Here is a 27385-nt window from a genome sequence, read left to right as displayed (position 1 = left end):
AAGACTGTACTTATAAATTAATTTGTAAGGTATTCATAAGATTGAGATACTTTTGCTCTTCTGTTTGATCTCCGCTCTCTTGGCTCTCTGAACATTTTACACTGCTCTGCCGGCGTCGACGTCAACTGCGACTGCGACTGCGACGTCGACTGAGCCGGCCAATTGCAGGCCAACAACAAATTCAGTTTCGATTCGTTTGGCTCTGTGGCAACAACAACAACAAATAAAACTAAAAAAATATATAGCACACCCACGTCAACAACACAATCTACTCGAAGATTCTTTTATCGGCGAAAAGTGAAATTTCTGTTTGGTGGCCAAGAAAACAGATTAGCCCAAACCAAAACAAAAACGCAAAAGATCGAGAATTTCATAACGACCAACAGCCGCGCCTTTCGTATATTGGCCATTTCTTTTGTAATTTGTGGCGCAATTAACGAAATTGAAATATGCAATTGCTCACATAAGGTCCCTATGTTTGGGTGCAAAATTCAAGAGACGCAAATAACCAGCGCACATTATACACTGAGGTATACCAAATAACCCAATAAACAACAACAAGCCGCCGGAACAAATACGAAAACACATTAAAACGACGCGATCAAAACAAAAAGCCAAAAATTTCGGCCAAAAGAGATTGGTAAGTGTTTAGAGTACACCATATAATACCCTATTATTGCTTGAATCTTTGGGAATAAAGACACTTATGATATTTCATTCTTGGGATCCTAACATGTTCTTAAAAGGAAAGAAAACCCTCTTTCCTAATTGGGCTAGTTTCCAGTTTTGAGCAAGACCTTAAAAACAAGGGATCCTTAACCATTTTTATCTTTGCTTATAACTTAATTTGCTTATAAAATGCACAATAGATCAACAGATCTTTAATATATGATAATTTCATTCTTTCATAAATCTTTAGTTAGTATGGTTTTTTACCCTTATATCATTATTTTATTATGTATATCACTTTTGTTACATATACACAGATCAGATCAAATAGTTAGACTTATATACCCAAAAAGTACAGGTAATACCAAGCAAGTCGTTGAATTTTGGGCCGCTCTCTCTCTTTCTTCCGATTTTCACGATCAGGAGCGTGATCACGACATGTGACTCACGGCGAGGCCTTTGATAGGCACTCGATTGCTTTGTAGTTTGTGTTTTTTCTCCGTCTGCGCTTCATTCATAAACCCTAAAGTTTACGCGGTGCTTCAGATAAAAGCGAATCCCCGAGCAAACAATGAAACACAAAACTAAATACAGGTGCGTTCCGCCGGGAGAAAGAGATAGAGCGTTATTAGAACGCAATGCTTTGGGGGGTTTCGGTGCAAATTGCGCGCGATTTTAAACGCGGAAGTCATCGCACTCGGAATTGACAACAAAAACTAATAGTATGAAATACAGAAACATGGGAAACAAGCGCAGTAATTGCAATTACAACTACGAAGTTGCGTTGGCGGTCACATCGCATATACGCAGCGGTACAGAAAAGTTGTTTCCTTTGTTTTACCGTAAACTTACACATGTATATACATATAAAAGTATATATATCTCTATAAAAAGTATCTATATATGCAGTTCGGAACATTGTACAATCATCACTTGCACCCTGTGTTGACAACCGAAGTTCTGAACACCCTTAAGATCTTAACTTGGAAAATAAAAACCTTAAAACATTACTTGTAAAATTTTAAACATGAAACTAAATCTAAAACTATATCCTTTCTCAATATTATTGTGGTTTTGAGATCTGTATAAAGACAAGAAAGTATAAAGATAGATTTTGGTAGTTCCCAAGTCCATATATTTTTTCATTCAATATTTAAGTTGTTATTATTAATAAAATACCTTCTCAAAGTGTAAAAACAAAAACTTTAACGGATATTATCACGCACACACCCACAAGTACAGCAGACAGGAACAGAGAGTGAATGAGAGGGTTAATATAGGGGTGAGAAAGGGGGATAGACTGACTGACAGACAACAAGTGCAAGTGTTCCAAGTATACGAGAACGTATCACATATCTTATATCAGTGTGGGGGTATCAGAGTATTTTCCCGTTTTTTATTTAATCCCCGCTGTAAATATTTAAACCAGAATGATATGTGTATCTCTGATCTACGTATTTAAGATCTTTTATTTATTTATTTTGTAAAGTACACATATTAATTAACTTACCAACAATGACTTAAGATGTTAATTTCCAAGTGAAAAAGGCTAACATCCCTTTTAATAAGCGAAAACAAACATTTTACACCTAAATCCATGTCGAATTTCCGGTTTTAAAATTCCTGAACTGTTGAGTAACCTTTCCTAGTGTAGAGCCAAAAATCTTTCAGGATTCTGGCTTGCAAATAAAGTAGTTGCTAATTAAGATATTTTTCACCGAATTTTTGACCGTTACTGAACGCATAAATTTCAATAATCTCTTTATGGGTGAAGAAAGTAAAAGATAAAATTAAAGCCAATGAAGTAAAACGTTGCTTCATGTACTGTATCCTTCCTGTATATAAATTTAATGTATTGTTCTTCATATGCTTTCATGACTCAATTTAATTGGAATCAATTGCACGTAAAAGAAAATACAGTCTGAAAACATTTTGTGACCTTTCTTTATAACTTTTACAAATCGATAGAAAAATTGAAAAATACATATTAACAAAATAATTAAGTGGCTTAATCTGTCAATACGAATTTAAGGCATTAAAATCCGTTTAGGAATAAACCTGACTTCAAAAGGTTATATCATACATGAGCTTTTATTGTGATATATTACAATTTCAAGCTAGAATTATTTCTAGATTAACAAGGAATTATGGGCATTAGAATTCGTTGCTTGTTGAACGGAAAATTTAAGGTGATGAATATTACTCGATGCGTGTGACTCACAAACGATTATTCATAGATTACTCAATTAACGTCAATTAGAGGAAAAGTGTACACTTTTATATATATAAACATATTGAAATATGTAATCACGAACAGAAACAACATGATGCAATGTGTGTTTGTTTTCCTCTCTTGACCATCCTTGAACCCAAAATTAAATAAAATCTTACTTTTCCGCTTATCGGTCACTTCTCTCCGAAAACCCATGCAGAAATATATGTATTTCTACCATTTGTATATTTGAGCACAATGACTCGATAAATATTGAAACAAAGGCCACAGCTGACGGCTGCAATGAGCACCCCCATTTCAGGGTGTTTACATATATACAAACATATTTATGTACAAATTGGTGGCACTTATCGGTCTTGATAAGCGGAATGCACTCGTAATCGTCGTACGGCAACACACCCGGAGTCGGAACCCAGGAAACCGGGGAGTAAGGAGTCCCGAGGCGGGAAGCACAACCAACTGGTGGTCATGGCGATAAGGCTGCACAAAACCTATCGCACCACGTCAAATATCAAAACGCACAACCGTCAAAGCAAAAGAAATGATCTATATATAAAGATTTACTTCTGTAAATCAAATAGATTTAAAAAGAAAAACCCAAAATATTAATTAGAGGAATTATCATATGGAATCCTTGAGATTTTTTTTGGGTATTATATTTTCTTGTCAGTGGTTTTTCTTGTTTTTAAACATTATTTAAAAAAAAATAATTATAGAGAATTTTTAGATATTATTGGGAAATTGTACTATTTATGGATCAGTTTTAAGTGGCTTTACACTTATATAAATAACATCGCATTGTATCCAAATTTAAGGTTTCAATTTATTTTTTCTCTAGGAATTTTTCGTATTTTATTCGCAGAGATACCGATTGTTATATAGAACTCCCTAATTTGGAACAAGGGGCTTGGCATAAGTGAAAAATAAACCAGAATTCGAAAATTTCAGTTACTTAAGAACGAGATATCTTAAAAGGTCCGATGGAAAACAGTTGTTTCGCAGGTTGTTAGGGAGGTTGGTGGAGGGGGTGGGGCGGCTGGTGCTGTAACAGGAGAGCGAAAGAGACGGCAACAAAGCGCCAACGGCAAGAAACGATCTCAAGGACAAAATCCCATGTGAGTGTGTGAGTGCAATGTTGTGTGGGGTCAGGCAAATACGCATACCAACGCGTAAGTCCAATGCCAATAATGCATATGTGTGTTTATGAATGTGAATGGCAGAACCAACAACTGAAAGAACAAAAACAAAGAACGCTGAGCGAGAAAAAACTCTGAATTGAAGTTGTTTTTATAACTCCCCAAGTGAGTGTGCAGTGTGTGCGCTTGTGTGTGTGTGTGTATCTGGGTGTCTGCGTATCTGTGTATCTGTTTTGCAAACAAACTGCGATCGGTAGGTTCAAGGCCAGTGCCTCGAAGGTTCAAAACACTCACTCGCCAGACAAAAGGAGTGTTCACCGCCTGTCTGTGTTGGTATTTGTATTCATAATCATGCATATACCTATATGTATATACCACGCCCACATGTGCATATGCGAAAGCGAAACTTATCGCCCGCCGCTTGTCGCTTATGTAATACAATCCTTCATGGGGGTGCCAGTTCCAGCCAGAGGAAGCAGACTCAGAAGCAACAAGAGAGCAGCACATAAATACAGTCCCTATTCCTTAAGTCAAAATAATATCATCCTCGGAAGGTTGAGTTAGGAACGCTTTAAGAACTAAAGTACAGGTTATGTTCCTTAAGAAGTACTGACTATCAATATCACACTAGACATTTTTAGTTAGGTTCCCTCTAAGAACTGACAATATATTGAAAGATTGTCTTAAACGAATCCTAGGAAAACCTTATATAATCAATTTTCAGTTCATATAGAGATAGTCTTACTTGGTGAAAAAAGGTAATATTTTTTAATATTTTTAAAAACAATATTTTAAAGTAGAAACATATTGATATTTCACTTGGTCGTCGAGGGTATGATAAAAGTGGATATTGTAGAAATCTCTTGTACAGGTCTCTTCCTAAAACTGAATTTCTGAATAATAATAATAACGTTGCCTACTTTTCAGGGTCTTCGAAGAGGATTACTTTTATTAATGTGGAAATTTTATTCTTAGGATTAGCACACTGCTACCCGACTGGCAGCTTAATCTAATCTGTTTTTTCAAAAATAGATACAATACTTAGTCTAAGGGTTCCTTAAGGCAAGAAATAATTAAAAAAGTGTTAAAAGTGTTTTTGTAAAGCGTTCTTTAAAGAATTGGCTTAAAAACAGATTGTTAATTAAGAAAATAATTTTTTTATGCTAAGGCACCATAACTTTAATATTTTAAGACAATGATCATATTTGTTTTTTAAAAATCGCATTGACTTATGCACTTACTTAAGTTAAGGTAACATTTTTAGGTAGAATGAATCAAGTTAAATCCATCTTAGGCGGGTAGGACTGTAGGCGTATGACAAGACATTATTCTAGATTACATAAAGAGCAAGATCGGAGATCCGAGGCGCGGAATGTGCAGCCCAGAACGCTGAACTCCCCCTCTCCCCCTTCGCCGCACCCCTGCACTCGCTATCCCTCGGTCACTGGCCACACACATACACCCCACACACCAACACACACTTGGTCACACATTGCGTATGCCATTTTGGCGCTGGGGCTGCGAGTGCGAGCGAGACAGGGACAAGCGTTCTGCGAGAGCGGGCAGAGCTGTGACTGCGACGCTGACTGCGCTGCCCGCAGAGTTAATGCACTCGCAGAGAAGTTCAAGGCTGAACAAATCAGTCGTTGGCTTCTCTTTCTCTCGCTCGCTCTTTCGGCTGCAGCCCCTATATGTACAGCAGGGGTGGATATTATAGCACTTCGGATGTATCTTATTTAGAAGAATATCTGATCCTTAATGCATAAAATAAAATAATTTCCAGAACTAAATCCCTCTTATAAAAAGAAATTATTAGAATAATAATTTGATCTTAAGCATACGGAATACATTATAATTAAGAATATATACGATATTTTTTAAACTATATAAGAATACGCCAATACTTATCATATTGGTATTTATTTTATTTTTAGTATTTTTATAACTTTGAATTTACAACATGTTTTTAGGTATAAATCAAAATTGTTTTTGTTTATTATTTAAGTATAATAATTAAAAATTAATATAAGAACTTCTCAATGGTAATGATAGTAATAAAGGTTTTAATAATTATGATAGTTTAAATAATTTAAACGGTAAATAATAACTAGTAAGAACATCTTCTTGCCTAGTTACTATTTTCTCACCCGCAACTGTTTAGCACGCCAGGGTGTGTGGGTATTCCAATAAGATCATTTTGGCGGCGGGGCAGAAAAGTAAAAACAAAAATTATACTCGCATTATTGTTGTATAAATTAGCACAGCACCCAGTCTGTGTGCATTATAAAAAATGCGCAGCTGGCATCGTTGGGTAGTCGCATTTTCAGCCTTTTCCCCCTGTGTTCTTCTTCTTCCACTTGGTCTATGTAAAATATGCAGGGTAATGTAATATGCCTCTGTATTCGTAGGCCCATAAAGTACGGCGATAGTAATACTGTTGAAATATTTATGCATACTTACAATTAAATTGATATGTATACACAAGCCAGTGACTGTCCCTCCATTGCCCTCATTTTCCATCTCTTTTTTTGTTTCTACCCTCTCTTTTGGTGGGTATTTATGGTAAAGAGGTTTAAATAAGGAACCAGTACTTGTAATGTGACATCTATCCTTTCGGATTTGTGAGGAATTTGAATAGATCACTATATATTTTTGTTATTACATGTTCTTTAATTAGATCGGATCAAAATACATTCATTCAATAAGTTTTAAGTTCTAAGTTTTAATTAACATTCCAGTTTTACCTCACTCACATAAAATTGGTGGATCGAAAGTAAAAACATTTTATTTTTAATACTATATATAACTTAACCTTGCTAATTAGCGAGCGGGACTTACGTCATATTAAGTTACGTAAACAAAATACAGGTTTTTAGGGAAACATTCTAAAATATTATCGCACAATTATAATTACATAAGTAAACATTTACCTTTTAAGAAGAAACATTAAATTCTTTATTAATAATGGATGGTAATTAAGTTGACTAAAAATATATGTGACAAATAATAAAGATTATTTCCTCTGAACAGTGTTAAAAGAAAATCTATGGGAACGGATTGCCTTATGTATACAAATTGGCTAACTAGAATCATGTGAATTTACTTAACGATTTGTAATCTTCGGCAATGAAGTTGCCATAAAGACGATTTCCGCTTTCCTCATTCCCGATTTCTCCATTTCCCCACTTTTCCCGCACCTGAAAAAATATCTTTTTAGCGGAATGACATCACATGCATTTCCCATTAGTCAGCAAAAAATGGCCAATTAAGCGAATGAGTAAATATTCTCGGAAGAACTTTTGCATAATCGTTGAATTCTGACCACTCGATGATGAAATGTAAACGAAGAGACAAAGAGAGAACGATAAGATACTCTGGGCGTTAGGATTGCGATAAAAGTTCAACCGCTGCTGCACACAAAGTTCAAGTTTCTTTCGTCAGAGTCTGAGTTTTTTATGTTCCTGTCTGCAACTGCGCAAATTGCTTAACTTAACTGTGAGAGGGCGAATGGAATATACCTACCGGGTCTGAAAAAAAAGGAAAAATAAAAAACAGAAAACAGAAAAACCGAGAGATATGACCAATCAACCTACTTCGAGGGGGCTTGGGGGCTGCTGTTGGCGCTCTAAATTTAGCATTTCTTAAGAATTTCTTGTGCCGAGCGGTGCGCCGTTGGCATTTTCTGATTTTCTGCTATAAAAGGGATAATACGAATATACTGCCTACTGGATGTGTCGCTGCATCTGTATCTGTATCTGTGTATCTGCGACGATCCTCTCTATACATATGTATATGTATTATATCTCCCTCTCGGTCGCTGTCATTTCGTTTTCATTCTTATTCATTCTGGTTCTTCGTTTATTTCGTAATAATCGCAACATCCGCTGGCATCGGATCGGGATTGGGACTTGCGACGTCTTATATTGGGTTGGGTCTTCGACATCGCCCCCCGCATTCCCTTTATTCCTTATATGCCCCCTCGATTCTTCCGATCTTCTCTTTGTTGGCAGAACGATCGCTCTCTTCTTTGTCCGTCGCTCAGCCGTTCTGGTTTCTTCTTTGTGCGGGTTTTATCGCTGTTGCATTATATAATTGTAATTTACAGTGGCACTTTTTTATATAACCCATGGGGCGTATGCTTTATTTACTTGGTTATAACACAGATTACGTATACGCAGGGGATGATTTGCTGTATTTAATTGCCTTTGTTAGTAAATCTTTTGGTGGGATTGTGACAGGATAAAGACATCTTCCGCAAACCTCATTTATGTCGCAGCAGGCAGCAGAGCTTTTTTTATTTAAGATCAAAAGATGTTGGTAGACACCTTAAAATGCTATTTAAAAGATATTTTAAAATGGTTTCCTTGAAAACGTTTGCATTTACCGAAAATACATAAAAGTATTTAAAGGGTAAATGAAAAGTTTGCTAAAGCGATAACAAATTAGTAATATTACTGTCTATACAAATACCAATTTCTAGCCAAACAAAGCTTCACCCTTCCACACTAAAAATATATTCTTGTCTATACATCATCACTTAAAAATATCTATTAAGTCAGAGTTATTTAAAAGGCGTTATTACCAATAAAGATACTTCTTAAATGGATTTCTGGCCACGTAGTTTTCCGGCAATTTGCAACCAGGGCAAGCAAAGCATTTATCTTAATTGAAGATCGCGCGAAAGTCTAAGTGCAAATAAGCGGTTAGAGTTTTCTATTTGGCAACAACAATGGCAGCAACAAAAACCAAAAAAAATAACAAAAATACAGTGGTAACTGTGGCGGTACTAGCTAAAACAACAACAACTACGTGGCAAGAGGAAAGCAATTTGGAAAGTTGTAACTTGCCCGAATGCATAATTCATTGGGTTCGACACCGCTGCCGGTACAGTTGACACATTAGCCAAACTAGACAAAGCCATCACAATTGCAAATGCTTTTGGCCAAAGAATGAACGTAGAGCGGCCAGAAAGTCTTCACATATGTAGGTAGTATGCGAAAGCAGCAGCGGCAGAAGAAGTCGTCAAATGGCCAACAAATGAAGCGCATTGTGCAAAACTTTTACTCTGCCGATGGCCCCGCTCATATTTGTTGTGGATTAAAGAAATACTCTGGCAGTGGGTAGTTATATTAATCTAAAAATTTATTGAACTGATTTATAAGATTTGTTGTTAAATAAGATATCAATTTTAGATTAGAACCAATGCTTTGATAAGGAACATGTCTTACTTTATTATGTCATAGAACTTAAAGAACCTAAAAAATTTATTTTTTGTTACTTATCTATGAAATATACTTATCATTTTTGGAGGGTTCAGATCGTTTTTAAAAATTCTTCATAAAATGATACATTTACTAACAATGTTTTGAGACTTCATAACATTTAAAATTAAGGCCTAAGGAAGATACATTTTTCATTTACCACAATTCTTCCAGGCAGTTCTTACCTACTTTATAAACATTATTAATTTCTTAACCAATCTAAAAAATTAAGAGGTCACTTTAGGGAGTAATTATACTTCCCAAAGGGTATACGAATTTTCGATTCGGATAGTGTGATTTTCCCTTGTCGATACTTTTCGCTGGCATTTGCCTTGGCCCATGGTCATTGACATTTCTCTGGACATGGACTTGAACATGAACATGGGTCCACAATGCGAGGTTGCTTCTTCTTCTGGCAGAAGAAGAAGCTCGCCAGCTGGCAAGAAGAAGAAGCGGCAGAAAGAAAATTAATTAAACAATCAATTGGCGTAACACTTTCTCTTCTTGAACAATAAAAATAAAAATAGTAAAAGATTTTTATGTGGCTCGCTTGGCGCTGCGCTCGTTCGTTCGTGTGTCTTTAATGGGCCGCTTCAGTGGTTCGTGAGTGAACGTTCTAAACCGGTGTTCAAGCCGGGCCAACAAGAAGCTAGCCAATGCGAGATACACTTAAAAAATAAAAACAGGAACAAATAATTTATAACGTTGAAATATCAAAGTTGTATGCCATTTACAAATTTTACATATCGAACGCAAATAAATTAAAACATTGATTATCATTCATTAGATTATCTTTATGAATGTAATTTATAAAAAACACTTCAAGCTTTTGTAAAATGAACGAAAAACCTGTTTGATCACGAATAAATCTTTTTTCTAGTATTTTATTATCAAAAATCTTTTTATAATAGTTAGCCATAGAGATGGTATAGTTTCCTAAATATTATATTGGGTTAATATTCGTCTTCTGACAGTTTCAATGTTTTTATAAGAAATACAATGTATCAATTTCTACAGTATTAAAGAAAATCAAATATTTTTTTATGTATCTCTAATATTTTCCCTGAGTGCACCTCTGAAGTTTTCACCCATCTGGAGTTGAAGAAATGTAGAACAGTGCAGCATGTTCGAAGCGAACCTGGCCACTAGGTAAGCAGAGCAACTGAGAGACTGGACTGATCACCTGAGCGGATTTCCTACTTCAACGGTGGCTTTCTCTCTCCCAAGAGAGACTCGTGTTGTAACCGGTTTGTGGTGCTCTCAATTTGAAATTCGGTTTGTGTGTTGCGAGTGAAGTTCGAGTGAGCGAGGGGGCGGTGCAAGGAGGGGGAGTGGTGGGTTGGAGAGGTCGAGGGGGAGGGGGAGGGGGAAGTGGAGTAAGCGATGACGCAGCTTGTTACGTTCTTGTGCCGATCTTGCCCCAGCCCCAAAACAAAGAGAGTAACAGCGAGAGAGCGACTAACAAATCCGTTATTTGACCCAATTCTAAACTGGAAACGAACGAAAAATCACACAGTAAAAAATGTTCATATCTCTGGGAAGGAACCGGATGTTAGAGGGAGTTCTAAAGGTAAATAAAATTTAGATCAGTTTATAACCAGTTATTAAGTGTTTTAAGTGAGATCTCTAAGTTTATCATGAGTTTTTTAGCATTTCTTAATCATTAGATTCTTCTTTGTACATATATTAAGAATCTGCGAGCAGCTTGGATTTGTTTTTTTTATATCTTTTGTTTTTTTAATTTTAAAAGTTGTTTGGAGCAAAAAAGATCATTAATCTCTTTTAGGATTCCAAAAAACAAATAATAATCAATTAAACCACCATTAGCTTCAGTAAACAAAGAGATAAATACATGGTAAGTATTTGCTAATATCATATCCCCAAGGAACCCTAATTTCTTTCAGTGCATCGAGCCCCAAAAGAAGTTGCAGCGAGAACAGCACTTCATTCTCTGTATTGGTAGTACGTGTGCCCCTGTGTTTGTGGGTCTTGCGTGAAAGTTTCATAATTACATGACAGTCTTGGTTCCCTTCTTTTCCATTCGGTTGGTTAATCGCGCTGCCTCTGCCGGCGTCGCTGCTCGCTGATGGCCCACTTCTTCGGAGAAAGTAAGAACTCCGCGCTTCGTGCTTTCTTCGTTATCGTTCCTCTTGTAATTGATTACATAAGACAATGGGGGCCAGAAAGAGAACAGCACACGACGAATCTTTCGAATGCTGTTCGCTCTTACGGTTTCTTACGAATTTTGGGTTCTTCGGTTCGGTTCTCGGCCTTTTTTTTGGTAGTTCTCAATCTGTTTTCTGTGGGCCTAACGGTACTATGGCCTAATATTGTAACACACTCGTTTGTGCCTCTAATATTGTCGTTTACCCAATTCCGTAAACTTGTTTAGTTAGAGTTCTTGCAGGCATTCTTCTGGGCCCCCATCTCCACCTTTCCCTTGTTTCGTTTACTGCTGCCTGCGCTTTGTCCCCCATTTTCACTGTCTTGTTTCGGTTTCTTCGCAGCCTGGAAATTTTGGGTAGGTGGCATTACATAATTGCCTGTTGGCAGTTTTTTGGGGCCCGCTGTTTTTTGGGTTAGCTTTAACGGTTGGTAATTTGTGATGGATGTTGGGTTATGTATTAAGACGGCCTAGTTAGGAACAGTTAGAAACTATGGAGATATGAAGATATAATAATCTCTGAATTTCAAAGAATAGGTACCCGAATTTTGTTATCGTGTTATAACTAACATGAACTAAACTAAAGAATAAGCAACTCTTCTTAACAACTTCTTTCTTTATTAAGCATTCGGGTTACAAAATTCCAAGCTATAATCGAACTCACTATAATAATAACCTCAAGGCATTTCACGACATACATTTAGCAAGTGATCATCAAAGGTCTTTGATCCCAAAATCTCTCGCCTCCAGTGAAGCTTGACTTTCTCGCCCACGATTAACTTTCTTGACAGACCTATGCCTTGCCAGAAGATTCTCCGCATTTCTCCGTAATGCACTAATTGCTTAGAGAAAAAATAAAACGGTTAAGTTTCTTTAACCCGCATTGCGTTCGACAGGTTGACAAAAGCTAAGCTCGAGAGGCTTTTTCCCAATTAGAAAGACTTTGAGGGGCCACAACAACAAATGGCATTATGTGAAATTCTAATAATTTCATTACGAAAAAAAGAAAGCCACACAATTGTTGTTGGCGCAGCTGCAGCGCTGCCGACTTCGTGCATTGACTTTCCATTCTTGGGCCCCGAAATTTCGTATGTGTACGTGTATTTGCTTTCATTATTCTAATTTCGTTAACCAAAACGAAGAAAATAATAAAAATAATACTGCCAGAAATTGTTTATCAACGACACACTCTGAGTAAATGATGAAAACAAACTCATAAATGAAATCAAGTTGAATGCACACACACAATCAGAGGCACGAGTATAACAAAAATTATAAAATTTTATTATATGACGAATTTCTTTCGGATACTTAACAACATCGCAAAAGTTGCACGATAAAAAGAAAGCAGAAAGCGTCCACAGACGTTTCTACATGTGACGCGTGAGTTCTGCAAAATACAGCGCAAAAAAAGAGCCGATCTCCATCCCTCTCGCTCTAGCGCTATCTCTTTTTTTGGGGGGCTCGGACTCACTCTCTCGCACACACAAGTAGCTTTTTTGGCTTTGCAATCGATCATTGAACTTTGGTTGTGAAAACTAGAGCAAGACCCAAATTTCTTCACAACTTTGTTGCCTCTGTGCAGTGCTCACTTATACGAAACCGGAAACAGAAGAGGTCAAAATAATAGTGATATTTTGAAGAAAGAGCACAAGGGCCTGGGCTCAAAACCCACCAGAGCTATAAGATTTTTTAAATAATTTGTCTTAACTTTCAAACTGATGTGGTATAGAAAGCAATAAAATCGTCACAATATTTTTGTTCACCCAAGGCTTTTTACAATTTAAGTTTAACAATATTATAAAGAAATCCCTTATCTTTATAATATCAATAGTTTAAATGGTTTCATTTAAATAAACCATATATGGGGTATGTTTTTTTGGTGTTCTAGGGTGTCACCAAAATTTCCATCAAGCAAACTATGAATTACAATCGTCTTTGATCATCATAAGTAATTTCTGTACCACTCAGGATTTGAATCGATATGTACTTTTCGAGTTATAAAATTATTCATATTGTAAAATCGCAGTACTCGTAGTATTTTGACCTCATGTGTACAACACATATGTGCCTTATCAGCTTCTCTTTGGCTCCCACTCTGCGTTGGCTTTCTTTCTTTCTTTCTGACTTGTTGGTTGTTGGCTATTACCGCTTATGTTAAGTGATTTCTCAAGTGCGTTGCCTTGGGGCTAGCGATGAAAACACAAAGCCAAATGGATTTCTCAGCCGTTCTGATAAGAGTCATAAATACGGCTACAAACGCCTGCATGTATATGTGCCTTAATGTGTCATAAGGTGAAACGCAATAGACCCTAAAATCAAACAAATTTGTTATATCAAATCATAAAGTAATCTGTTAATCATTGAAAATGGGCTAAACTAACTTGACATCATAATGGTGTATTTGTTAATCGTTTATGATATGAGCAGGCACACTCAACACTGAACTATTGACTGTTTATTTAATCAATTTGACCAAAGTTACACTCGGAATTCTTTTTAATTTTATAATTTCAAAGAAAGTTCATTGTTCTGACTTTTGGCCTTCAAAATATAACACGCGATTGCAATTCAATGGAAAATTGTTTGATATATAAAATTTATCAACAAAGCTTTTACTGAAACATTTCAAATAAATTTCAAAGACTTGCCAGGTGAAGAAGATTTATTAGGTGTAAATATTAATTCTTAGATTATTTAAATTGTAGTATTAGGAATTTTCTTAAAAATAAAATTAACACCGAAATAAAGTTTATTAAAATATTGTACTTGATATTATAGGGTTCTTTGAAATAAAGATCCAAATACGGGTTATGAATATTAAATCATCGCTAATATTAACTTTTTATTGAAGTAGAAACAGTAATCAATATAATTCGAATGGTTTATTTATTGAAAACACTTAAACTGAAGAATTCTGCAACATATCCATATTATCATCGGGTTGGATTAACGGTTATTTTGGGGGTTCGAAAGAAAGCTCCGAATTGGGGTTCTGCATAATAAATGGGCTACCGTTATTGGTATACTTTCCGTGTGTACAAAATTTCGGTTTCGTTTGCCGCTTAGAACGGAGTGATATCAAAAGTTTTTTTGATGGACTGGGGCTTACCCAAGCTGAGTCTTGGGGAAAGAGGGCGGTCGAAATTCGGGGGACTTGGTCTCTGGGGCCTTTCTTTCGCATGTGTGTGCGAGACGTTTCGATGTGGCGCGGTGTGAAAGTTTTAAGCTCCGCCAGACGAGGGCAACAACATACGTATATTGTTTGTGGCCAGTGTTTCTGTTGCTTCTGCCCCATTGTTGTTGTGATTGGTGTTATTGTTGCTGCTTCCGAGATTTTCGGCCAAAGAGGAAGAGCGCCAACGTGCGAGCGAGTGGGCAATCGAGCTGCGTGTGCGTCTGCGGGAAGTTCATTCACATTTGCACTCATTACGCGGCCAACGTCGCCGTCGAGTTCGATTTTGACGCAGCTACTGCCCCCGCACTGAATCTAGAAATTTACGCTGCCCCATAAGTGCAGGCGCCATCTGGCGGGGGGTTTTGGGAAAAATCTATAAAAGGTAGTTGATTTGTATTCAACAATAGTTATTTAAAAATGTATAATCTTCTTAATCAATATAGTTTCCATTTATGTAAACTGTATTATTTCCAGTCTTAGCGATGGTGTAGCCTTTTTGAGTTTATCTTGGGGACCCAATTAACACTATAAATCATTTTACTAGTAAGTTATACGATTAAATGAGATATGGTTCTGTTTAGATAGTATTATTTAAGATAAGATCAAACAAGAAATGTAAAATTAAATTTACCAATTTCTTATAACCTATAAAAGAGACATATCTTTAAGGACATGTTCCTTAATTTCAAGAATATAATAATATTCCCACTTTCTAAAATTTAAGGAACTTAAACTAAGATAGAGGATTTCTATACTTCCTAATTCTGAATGAAATATTCAGAATACAATATACAGAAGTAAGATTACAATAGTAGCAAAGTGAATACATATGATATTTTATAAGGTTCCTATTCATTAAATCTAACATTTTATCAATAAAAATAACTTGTATAACTATCTAACTTCCACTATGAGCTATACTACTTTCATATTCTCAAGAGCTTACATTTTAACTGTTTATTACAATAGTTTCCGCTTAAAAAGACTAAAAAGCTATTAGAACAAGGAATATTCCACATCAGTTTTAACGGGGGAAAAAGTCGTTGATTATTTCCCGCTCAATTAAGTGCGACTTGGCTCGAACCCGAACCCTTGACCCTCGTCACCCTCGTCACCCGCCACCCCAGCTAATGACATTTGGCGGGCATGGGCACGCTTTTCATCACGTTGCCGCTTACAGGTGTCCGATTGATTGCCACGGCTAAGTCCAAACAATTGTTGCTCCCCGTCGTCTGGCGTTTGTGTGTCATGTAATAGGCGCAGCGGTAATGTGACTTTCGAGTGCTCGAACACCGCCACCCCCTTTTCCAACCATTTTCCCCGAGGCAACGTGCCTGCAGCCGTTCAGTGTTTATCGTTCGAATGGTGTAAGCAGCAAACCCACCGCCCACCGCCCCTGCCAACCCAATGCCCCCCAAACGCTCAGTAGGCCAGCGAGAAATCGCTTCGAACCCGCTGTCACGTTTGCCGCTCACGTTTTCCCAGCAGCGCTGCTTCAAACAGGTTGCATGTTGCCAGCGTAACACTTGGGAAAATGGGGTTTACCTGGGTGGGTGAGTGTGCCAAAGGGGGGTATACGACCTGATTGGCGAGCTCTCGCCTGGTGACGTCCACAACGTGGCTGTGGTAATCATCATGTGGCCTGTTTACTCACGTTGCACAGCCTTCGCAGCAGTAACACCAACGGCAGAGGCAAAAGAAAGGCCAACAGAAGCATAAACCCATCCACTGCAGGCGGGAAAAGCGTCGAGTGTCCGGGAAATCCGTTGACGCGCTTTTCGAGGTCAAGTTGGCCACGGCGTCATGGAAAATTTATCCAAAAGCTGGATGGGAATCTTCGGAACCAAGCTCGAGAAGTTTCCAGCGTTATACAAAGGATCGAAGGGCTTTGTTCATGACTTGTATTTTATTATCAAACGAAAATGCCCTATACAATACCATATTTTGATTATTATGAAGTTTTAGAAATGGTATTTCTAAGATGATTATCATATGATAACATGATAAAATATAGTTCTTTAGATTTTCCCTAACACACCAAGTTTTATATACTTTTCCTGAATTTGTATCTTTCAAATACATTGTAAGATTTCTTTTTATAAAAATATCCTGTAAATTAATATATTTGGGTTACTATTTTGGGAGGAGTATTCTATAGGGTAGGGGATACCATTTCAGCTATTCTATGTTATCTAAAGAAACCCCCAATTTGCTTATAATCCCCAACTATCACAATGCTATATCGCTTAATTACCTCCAAAGCTGCGCAGAATTAGTAAAACAAATCTATTTGCTTTTGGTCTCAAGCCCTATCGCTAAATATATTCAGCAGTGGGTACTTCACAGGTCCCTTAAACAAAATTAACTTTTGCACTTGACAAGTATATATAAATTGACACTCTGTAATCAAACAATAAGCATCGAATGAGCAAGCGAAATCACATTGCAATAATTACATAATCAGCGCGATTTGATACCAGAACGGAACAAAGAACGAATCAGAATGTAAGTCAATGTTCAAGAATAAATTAAAAACATATTATTTAAATGGAGATTTCATCATACACACATTCGTATTTATTATATAAGATTGTGAACCTATACCTTTTGTTTCGAGGGTATAATCGAATTGCACATACCTGATTTTAACAGGGAAGTCTTAAGATAGTGAGTTATATAATACGACTTAAATTATATAAGTACTAACACTTAATTAAGTGTGAGTATTTCTTCAATTGAGTTGTTTTAATGACCATAGACAATTAATTGTATTGAATTGATTTAATAACTTGGACTTTCATCGTCTGTTACAGGCCAGTTTATCTTCCAACTCAAGTGCTAGAACTTCCTAGAAATATATTTTCCTAAACGACCTATTCGAAGATTAGCGATAATAGTCAATAAAAACTGTCTAGAAAATATTATCTATGGGCCTTACAAATACCCTTTTTTTAATGGTTTTCTAAGTACATTGTGTAAAATATCGTATTAAAGATAAAAAATAAACTCTCCTACAGATTACATTCCGATATCCTTAAGTTTATAGGGTATAAGTCTAGCCCATCCTCTTCTATTTAATGGGTAACTTCAGCCGTAAGAATTGCTGTGACAATAACCACTACAATTACAGCAGCGGCACAGTTGCATCGAGCACGTTGCCAAGTAACAACAAAAACCTTTGGCGAATTGCAATCAATGCAATGTGCAAACGAAATACTTGCGAAGATTTGCATTTTTTTCTATCGGGATTACGTCTCCCCGCAGGCCGCTCATATGTTCTAGGGAGGGTGTTATGGAAAGAAAAAATATTATTATTGCCACCAATCTCGATACAGTGAAACATCGCTAAGTTGAACTGGTATAAAATACACTTCAGATCGAACCTTCGAGATTTTGTGTTACATTTATGCGTCATGAGGCATGCTTGACATTACGTATACGCAATATTACGCATACGTAGTAAAATTTTATTTATCAAAAATATATATAAAAAAAAACTTTTTGAATTACAAATTTGTTGGTTTTTGATTGTGGATTATCTAGTAATTAAATTTGTAATATTAAAAATAATTACGCATAATTAATATTCCGCATATGTTACAACATTTTGTTTTTCCAAAATGAAATTTGATTGTGCTATATGGAGTATTTCAATTTTGAATATTTCATTACGTATGCGTAATATTACACACTATGTATTTTTTTAGTTATAACATGTTTTAAATATCAGTTCGAAAGACCTTTTTTATGAAGATTTAATTTCCGAAATGTACATTTAAAATGAAAATCTAACTTTCTATCTTAAAAACAAATTTTTGGATTGTCTGATTGTCGAAGGACCACTGTACCAAGTGGGGAATGCTAAAAACAAACGCAATAAGTGGAGAACACGTTAATTTCCATTTGGTTTGCGTAGCCGACTCAAGTCGCCAACATGTGAGCCATTGCAGGCCGGCTGTTGGGGAGCGTTGCACTAGCCGCTGGTGCCTCACATTCCGCGACACGTGACCGCCCCGCCGATTGCGGGATTGCGGGATTGCCGGATTGCCGATTGTCGAACGTCGAGCGTCCAGCGGCGAACGTCGAGTCAGCGCGCACGCCTCTGGCTATGAGAAATATAAATAGCGTTGCTATAACTTGACTGCTGATGCAGTAAGCAGGGGTGGGCAGGGGCTTTTCCGGGGGGTGTAAGTAGAACCGGAGAATACGACTACGACGACGACGACGAGAGTGTTTCGTAACCGTTTTTGGCTTTCTGCTGCACTTTTCCATCCCCTCCTGATTACCTTATTCCGAGTATGAGTGTGTCAAAACAAACCATAGATGAGTGTTGCCGTTCCGGGGGTAAAACGTTAGAACTGAACAGTACTACGTACCACTACTACGAATCGTCTGATAAGGGCCCCATTATATATTTGCATACTGATAATGGATGCGCCGGAGATTATCGGGGTATCCCATAAGGGGCTGGTCGGGGGTCTGGGGCCCTTCGAGTGGCTGTGACTACGATTGGTCGGGACACGTGAATCGGGGGCTCACGTGGATATCGCTTAGTGATCGCGTAATTGGGATTTGCTCATGATCAACAGCAATCAGGGAGCTGTAAACTGTGAAGTGGAAGCTGAACATTGGCTAGAAATCGAAACTTCCAAGTGGATAACCAGATTGGGGCAGTTTCAAAGGGCTCATGTGTCGGCACAAATTATAATGGCATTATTTCTTAACAAATTAGGTCAGGTTTTATTTTCTATATAACATAGCTTTGGCTTTAGGTGAAATAACCTAAGTAATGACCTATAAGATGTATAATGGAAAACTAATCAATATTTTTAAATAGCATTCATTAACTCATTATTATAATTTCATTTCATAATCGTTTTAAAACGTGATAAACTTGTTTTATTTAAATTTTTTTTGCACTGTAGTAATGTTAAATCCTCTTTGTAGTACTAGTAATATTCTTCCTGTTAAGTTATTATTCTTCGAACTTCAAAATAAGTAACAATTGTATGTATTTTTAAATCCTTGTAATTAATATTTTATTGTAATTATTTCTCCCGTTTTTTTATTTTTTTTTATAAATTTTTAGTTTCTCATCAAAATACAAAATGAGTAAGAATTGTGTGTACACACTATTACGAATTCTTCCTTATCTAACTAGAAGCAACTGCAATGAAAGTTCCTGGTAGTTCAGCATAAAACTCAAGAGTTGTACACTATGAAGCGAAACGATTTTCTAGCTCTAATAATAGAACAGATAAAGCGCAGTTTATGTATTGCACTTTATCAGCATTTATGTGGTTCTCTTAGTTTATTTAATTCTCCGATTTTCTTTGGACTCATAGTGAATGGTTTGAAAGCATTTTGTAATCACTTCTGACAACTGCTTAATGCGAATTCAATAGAACTCATTCTTTGAATTGGATTCGTTGTTTGTTCCCTGTTTGTATTTTAGTGACTAGTGACCAGGAACTTACATAATATCTCCCGACCTTACTTCTTACAACAACTCGTTCCCCGTTGCTTGCCATGTGAAGTGTCGGTGTTTGTTTAGCTGTTCTGTTGTTCTTGTTTCTTTTTTCTTTGTCTTGAACTGCAGCTAAGTTGATAGTCTTCGTGGATAGGCTCTCTCCTTCATTTTGATAACCGTATCGCTAAGTACTTAATTAGGATTTATATAAGCTTTAGAGTGGTTTTGTAATGTCTCACCAGACAGTTTGGTGGCTGCAAAGATATCGGCGGGACCATATATTTACCTGGCAAAGCTATCCAAAGTTTGAAAGCCACGTGATCTATTGATCCGCCTTTTGGTTTTCCTAAGTTCAAACTCATTAAAAAGATTTTATAATTGTATGCTGACTTGTATTAGTTCAATAGTGGGTAAGTACTAAGGGGAATAGGTACTATTTGTAAAACGATTAGGATGTTCTGAGAAATTAGCATATAATGTGGGGGAAACACGTGAAACTTTTGACTGGGACTTCAAATAACATAAAAATAAAATCTTAAAATAAAATGTATAACGGAAAGTTGTCATGTTTTAAGACTATATCTGTTAAATTCTATCTTAAGGTACTTTTTAAGGGACATACTAGGCATGATAGATTGAAAAAATAATTTTAGATTTCATAATATAACCTTTTATGATCTTAATTTTTTTAAGTAATCATATGACACATTATATAACCTTTTACGATCTTAACTTTTTTAAAAAAATGTCTTTGTCATGCAAAACAAAAATGTCTTACCATAGTATCTTATAGTTCTAAACTCCCCTCTCATTTGCTTTTGTGTATGTAAATGCATGCTCGGTTATTAATAATGTGCTGGTTCTCTGAATATTTTGTGTAAGAGGCGCTTGCGTCACCAAGCCAACTGGCACACACACACACATGGAAGAAAAAACATCCAGTACGGAGAATTGGAATCAGAATGGGAATAAGAATCGGAATCGAAATCAGACTCACGCGGCCAAAGCACCTCAGTCACCTTACGTGTGTGAGTATCTGTGTGTGGGTATCTGTGTGTTTCAGCGTCAAGAGCGACCCGCCACCCCCTTCCCCCCCTTCCGAACCCCTCGCAACAGGCAATCACGTTCTAGTTTCAAATATGCAGCTCAAAACGATTTTTTTTTCTGATTACTCAACGTGATCGCTTGCAACCAGAACGGTTCGATGTTGCGATTGAGAAATTTCACTTTCCCGTCCCCCACTTTCCCCACCACCCATCGAACCGCATGCAACAAGTTCGACGCAACCGGCTGCCGAGCAGCTCGTCGGAGAAATGCTTTTACAAATTCAATTGCGATTCAGCCTTCTTTCGAAGCGGTTCAGGCGCTCGCGACAAGTCTCTATATTATACACACATTATAATATACAGCCGATCCACCACAAACAGCCCATTCGATCCGCGATAAGCTAGAAAATCAAAAGAACACCAAGTGAGAGCCGTCGAGCCGTTAAAAGCATTTCGGCCAAGTGCATCAACCGCAGAAACGTCGCGTTGGCCAACTAAATCAGTTAACCAAATCCAAAACAAAATAGTGTTTGAAAAACTGTTCTCGGAAAATTCAATAATTTTCTAATCCACAAATAATAAACAATGCCAAAGGCGTTTTGAAATAAACAAAACATTATGTCGATTGTCTGCACGCTGGAACAGAAAGTGAACTTTTTCAAAGCGGCTGCAACGACCAAGAATCTGTTGATACTCAAGAACAATACGGATACGAACTACAGCAACAGCTATAAGCAGGATAACCCCAGCAGCAATAAATGTAGGTGTAAAAGTGAAGAAAAACCAAAGAACTCTATGAGTGTTACAAAGAAATATGAAGATATGATATGATCTTGAATGTGTAAAAAATTCAAGAACATTTTGTTCTTGAAATAATACATTTTTTATTTATGTAGTTTACAAATGCGCATTATAAAACAAGATAAATTCCTATAGTTAATCAGTTCTAGAATGTTTACCAAATTTAGTCGGTTAAAAACAATAACACACGACTGATTGAAGCGCAAAACAAAAATTCCCGAATAAGTGGGTGGTGCAGGGGGGAGGGAGAGGGGGCGTGGAGTGACTGGCGGAGCTTAGTCATTTTGTTTTTGTGAATTTTGTCAAGACGCCGACTGCAGCGCTGCTCTCGCGCGCCCTCTCTTTTGCTCTCCCGTTTAGGGGTTGCCGGCAGCTGCGCAGCCAGCGTCGCCGTCGACGTCGGCAGAGTCTGGCACACAGAGTGCCCAAGTGTGAGTGTGTGTGTGCGAGCACATTGAACTGTAAATGCCAATTCGATGGTCATGGTGAGGGTGAGAAAGAGCTTGGAAGGAGGGGGGTGCGAAGAAGAGAGAGCGGGGGAGCACTCACACTCACACAGACATGCAATGTGCGATTTCTTGTTTACATTCTAGCCCCAGTTTGTTGGTGTTGGTTACTCGCCGCCTTTGTCGTCTAATTCTCGCCCTCTCTTTCGCTCGCCGATTCTTGCATCATTGGCCGTAATCATTGTGTAAATGAAATGCCTGTGCTAAAAACGAAAGCAAACGGTAAAGCTATAGACGACGGGCGAAAAGCAAGGGCAAGGACCATCGAACAAAGAAAGTTCTAAGTGTGTGTGTGTGTGGGTGGGGGTGTCAGTTTGTGTGTGTCTGTGTGGGCCAGACAAGATCGCATTAGACTTTTTGGGGACCCAACGGATTTTGCATTGCATGGCGTACCCCTTGTTATTCTGACAGCTTTATCAACTTGATTACAACTACTATATATGTATATTCTATCGCCAGATAAGAATATTTTGAAAGAAATACCATAAATAGGTGATAAGTGAAATTGTTATTATGGTAGCCGGAAAGAGATATTCTGCACAATCTTGGTTTTCGATTGGGACCAAGGTCTTTTTTGTTTGTTTATTATTTTGGGGCGGGCAAAAATGTGTAGCCTGCTTCTGGGCGCAGGAAAATGGTGGCCTAGAAATAGATATTCTATAAGATACAAGAGATTAAAAATGGTTCGAATATAAAAAATAATACAAACTAAAATATAGATCATCTAGCTTTTATAATCTCTACTTTTAAAAGATCTGGAGTTCTAAAACTAAAGTAAAAAGAAGTAAACAGTGGAGTATTAACTGAAAACTGTGTTTATTAAGATTGGTTTATATATTGCGATGAAACGTATATTAAAAGGGAATTCAATCTAAGAGAGTTCTGATATTTGACTCTCAATATAACTGACTATACGGATTGATAGCTAAGATAGAAGATATTTTAAGTATTTTTTATAGCCAAAAAGCACTGTGACTAATCATATTCCTCAATCTCTCCATTGCAGTTCCCCGCATCCAGCCCCAAGGCAACCCCAACCACCTGCAACAGCAGCAGCAACTGCAGCAAAAGCTAGCGCAGCTGCATCACTACAGCCAGCAGAAGCTGAGCGTCGGTGACTTTCCCTACGGGCCACGCCCCCCAACCGGAGGCAAGGAGGAGACGCTGCTCCTGTTAGCCCCGCCGACCAAACTCTACCCGGAGGCGACAGCAATGCCCGAGGTCCTCAGCGGAACACCCACCAATAGCCACAACAAAGCCAACATCGCCATGATGAACAACGTCAGGCTGTCCAATATATCTCCGACCCTGTCGATGAACGGCAGCTCCAACGAAGCTTCTAATTGTAAGTACCCAGGAACCCATTATCCAATAACATACTATCCATATATCATACACTAGTTCAAAAATTATAATTATTTTTATATATCAATGATATAAGTTTTTTGAATATCACAATAAAATCATATTTCTGTGAAAAATTTAGAACATATAATTCTCTTTATAAAGTAATCAAATTGACTATCATTCCTTTTATACCATCACTATGTACCATCATCATATCTATTATAACTACCCTTCAACTAACCTCGCCCTTTTCTTTTCTTCCAGTGCATCCTTTGTCCATGTACGGAGGATCCATCAGTCCACAGTCCAATGACAGCGGCATGTCCGACAGTCTGGGCAAGTTTATCCCGGGCAGCGGCTACGGCGATGGTATGATGGGTCAGTCCCCCTCCCAGGGCGGCAATGGACCCCAATCGGCGTTGACCGCCGCCCAGAAGGAGCTCTTCTCACAGCGCAAGCAACGGGAATTCACGCCGGACAACAAGAAGGACGAGAGCTACTGGGATCGCCGGAGACGGAACAATGAGGCGGCCAAGAGGAGCAGGGAGAAGAGGCGCTACAACGATATGGTTCTGGAGCAGCGTGTCATCGAGCTGACCAAGGAGAACCATGTGCTGAAGGCCCAACTGGACGCCATCCGGGACAAGTTCAACATCTCCGGCGAGAATCTGGTGAGCGTGGAGAAGATCCTGGCCTCGCTGCCCACCAGTGAGCAGGTGCTGAGCAACACAAAGCGCGCCAAGATGAGCGGCGGCAGTGGAGGCTCCTCCTCGGGATCCTCGCCCTCGGGCAGTGGATCGGGTGAGGGATCACCGCCCGGTGGCCACAATGGTTATCCGGTGGGTCCACCACTATCACCGCTGATCTACGGACCCAATGGCAATGCCCGACCAGAGGCCACGGTGAAAAGTGTCCACCACATACAGCACGCCGGAGTTCCGCCGCCGCCCACGCACCTGCAACAGTTGGTGGTGCCCCAGCCCCAGCCGCAGCATCTCTACCAGCCACAGCCGCAGCAGCAGCACCAGCCGCATCCGCAGCAGCTTCCCCAGCCACCACAACAGCAGCAGCAGCAACAGCAGCAGCAGCAGGAGCCCAGTCCCAGTGCCGGCTCCAGCTCGCCAGCCATCTCCGATCCGCACAACCGCCCGCCCAGCAGCAGCACAATTGCCAATCTCCAGGTGCAACTGCAGCAGGCCCTCAACCGCAATGTCAGGCCCGAGGATCTGGACAGTCTGCGCAAGGCGGTGGCCGCCGGAGCTCTGTACAATGCGGCAGCTGTGGTGGGAGCACAACCACCACCGCCACCACCCGCTGGTCTCTATGTGCCCGCCCCCAGCGCCTACAAGGATCACCTGGAGGCAGCAGCTGCCTGGAGCCACAACGTGGAGGCAGCGGTGAGCAGCAGTGCCGTGGATGCGGTGAGCAGCTCATCGGTGGCCGCCAGTGCGGCCAACGTGCTGAATCTGTCGCGGAGAGCAGCTGCCTGTTCGCCCAGCTACGAGCACATGCTCTCCTCCACCACCTCCTCCTCCACTCTATCCTCGGCCTCCTCGTCGGGCGCCGTTTCCGGCGATGATGAGCAGGAGCACGAACCGGCGCACCTGGCTCCACTGCAGCTCCAGCGGAGCAGTTCGCAGCAGGGCAGCGATGCCAACAACTGTCTGCCCCTCAAGCTGCGCCACAAGTCCCACCTCGGTGACAAGGATGCGGCAGCCACGGCGCTGCTGTCACTGCAGCACATCAAACAGGAGCCCAACTGCAATAGGTCATCGCCGCCGGCTTGGAACGATGGTGGTGACAACTCCAGCGACGAAAGGGACTCCGGCATCTCCATCGCCAGTGCCGAGTGGACGGCGCAGCTGCAAAGGAAGCTGCTGACGCCCAAGGAGGCCAATGTGGTCTCCAGTGCCGAGCGCGATCAGATGCTCAAGTCGCAGCTGGAGCGCCTGGAGTCCGAGGTGGCCAGCATCAAGATGATCCTGGCGGAGTAACCAAGCCTCAGAAGTTGGAGAAGAGGAGCAGGAGCAGGATCAGGAGAGAGAGTGAAGAGACAGAGACTCTGGAGGGATCAGAGTGAGGGAGCAGGGCAGAGAGTTCCATGGCGCCAGTAGTTGTTCTGGACAAGGAAGCAGTAGTACCAGTAGGGATGTCCAAAACAGAGTGTTAACTATTAGATATCGATGCATGCTTGTCTCCATTTCTATGTATAACTCTAGGGCCAGGTTTCTGCCATAGGCATTCTAGACCCTATGGTTTCAACCTGACCCACATATATGTGTGTACGTTTACCTATCCACTGTATTGAGTCTTGTAATCGTGAATGTTTAACTATATAGATCTCGTCAAACTCGGAGCTAAACAAATCCTTAGGGTCAGTCAGCCCAAAAGAATTTCTTATTTAACCTGTTTATACACACACACGCGCTATTTGTTTACATGGCTATTTGGTGGTGACCTCTGAAAATTATCGGGGTCACCTTCGAAGCTATTGTTCTCTTATGCATCCCAAGTTTCCTTATGCACAGCGAAAGCGAAGAAAGAAGATATATTATATTTGTAGGCAAACGTTACCAAGTATTTGCTGTTGTACATATTACACAATTAATTATATTTACTCTATATCTCTACATATTCCTATCGTGTACATAATTTTAGTTGCAAGCTAAGCTTATTTTATTTTATTTTAAACTATTGTGTAGTAAAACAAACATATACATTACACTTAAGAGACGCGTAAAGCACATTCAAAACGTGAGAGACGAAAGAAATCTGAAAAGAATTAATGAATATATTCTGCAATAAATAATTTTAAATATCTTACCCTAATGTTTGTCGTTCTCAATTTATTTATTGTTTGCTGCTTTGGTTGCCCGTGTGGGTCACAGCGCTTTAACTAAATGTTATCGAAGTTTAAGAAACTTGAAAAACAAAAACCGAATCACACAAAATACACATATTTGTAGACCATATACCATATAGACGGTAGATCGATTCGAGACGTATTGGTGTCGTAAATCGTAGTCCATGTGAGAGAGCGAGCATTCACTTTTAAAGTTGTATTAATTTTATGCCAATCACTGTATCCATATGCTAAAGCATTACACTTTACACTAAACGCAGTGAAGCACACAAGAAATATACATATGATTATTACTATAACTATGCGTACGCAGCCCCTATCTATATGAATATTTAAATAACTCGTTTGTGTTGATCAATGAAAATAAAACTATTTATAATGATGAAAGAAACTTACAAAGGTATTTTACTGCTAATGGTTTTAGGGAATTTTTCGCAACTTACGAGTTGCCGGGCGCCCATGGAAAGTTTCCGCTTTCAGCAAATTGTTGGAGATGATTCATAATATTATCAAAAGAATCAGCGAAACAAATTACAACTGCAACTGTAAATGTGAGGTAACCTATTACAGGGTTTATAGAAAAGATTACATCACCTTTTCACGAGTTGATCACATATTATAGAATGTTCGAGGGTAGTTATAGAATTTATAAATGTGGGTAGTATTGAAATGCGTATTTTGACAACTTACAGAAATCGTTAAATCGTTCGG

At 38.8% G+C, this 27385-nt stretch overlaps 1 protein-coding gene across 2 annotated transcripts; it reads left to right on the top strand.

The window, feature by feature from the left end:
* Positions 1 to 449: 449 nt before the first annotated feature.
* On the top strand, positions 450 to 27065 carry vri (nuclear factor interleukin-3-regulated vrille). Of its 2 annotated transcripts, none has more exons than XM_065862985.2 (3): positions 450 to 640; positions 23471 to 23809; positions 24076 to 27065. In XM_065862985.2, the coding sequence occupies exons 2-3, from the start codon at positions 23677 to 23679 to the stop codon at positions 25803 to 25805; spliced, it is 1863 nt and encodes a 620-aa protein (XP_065719057.2). In that variant the 5' UTR covers positions 450 to 640; positions 23471 to 23676; the 3' UTR covers positions 25806 to 27065. The 2 variants fall into 2 exon arrangements, with proteins under 2 accessions (XP_065719057.2, XP_016937005.3); XM_017081516.4 differs by lacking the exon at positions 450 to 640 and adding an exon at positions 21435 to 21917.
* The last annotated feature ends 320 nt before the right edge of the window (positions 27066 to 27385 follow it).

The sequence above is a fragment of the Drosophila suzukii genome, chromosome 2L (genome assembly GCF_043229965.1).
Source record: "Drosophila suzukii chromosome 2L, CBGP_Dsuzu_IsoJpt1.0, whole genome shotgun sequence".
Lineage (NCBI taxonomy): Eukaryota > Metazoa > Arthropoda > Insecta > Diptera > Drosophilidae > Drosophila > Drosophila suzukii.
This window is presented reverse-complemented; position numbering and strand designations above follow the sequence as displayed.

What these genes read in the sequence shown, in the direction of transcription:
- vri (XM_017081516.4), top strand. Translation starts at nt 21,776, where the DNA reads ATGTCGATTGTCTGCACGCTGGAACAGAAAGTGAACTTTTTCAAAGCG. An exon ending in TAACCCCAGCAGCAATAAAT is followed by an intron (nt 21,918 to 23,470) that starts GTAGGTGTAAAA and finishes TCTCCATTGCAG; the next exon opens with TTCCCCGCATCCAGCCCCAA. An exon ending in CTCCAACGAAGCTTCTAATT is followed by an intron (nt 23,810 to 24,075) that starts GTAAGTACCCAG and finishes CTTTTCTTCCAG; the next exon opens with TGCATCCTTTGTCCATGTAC.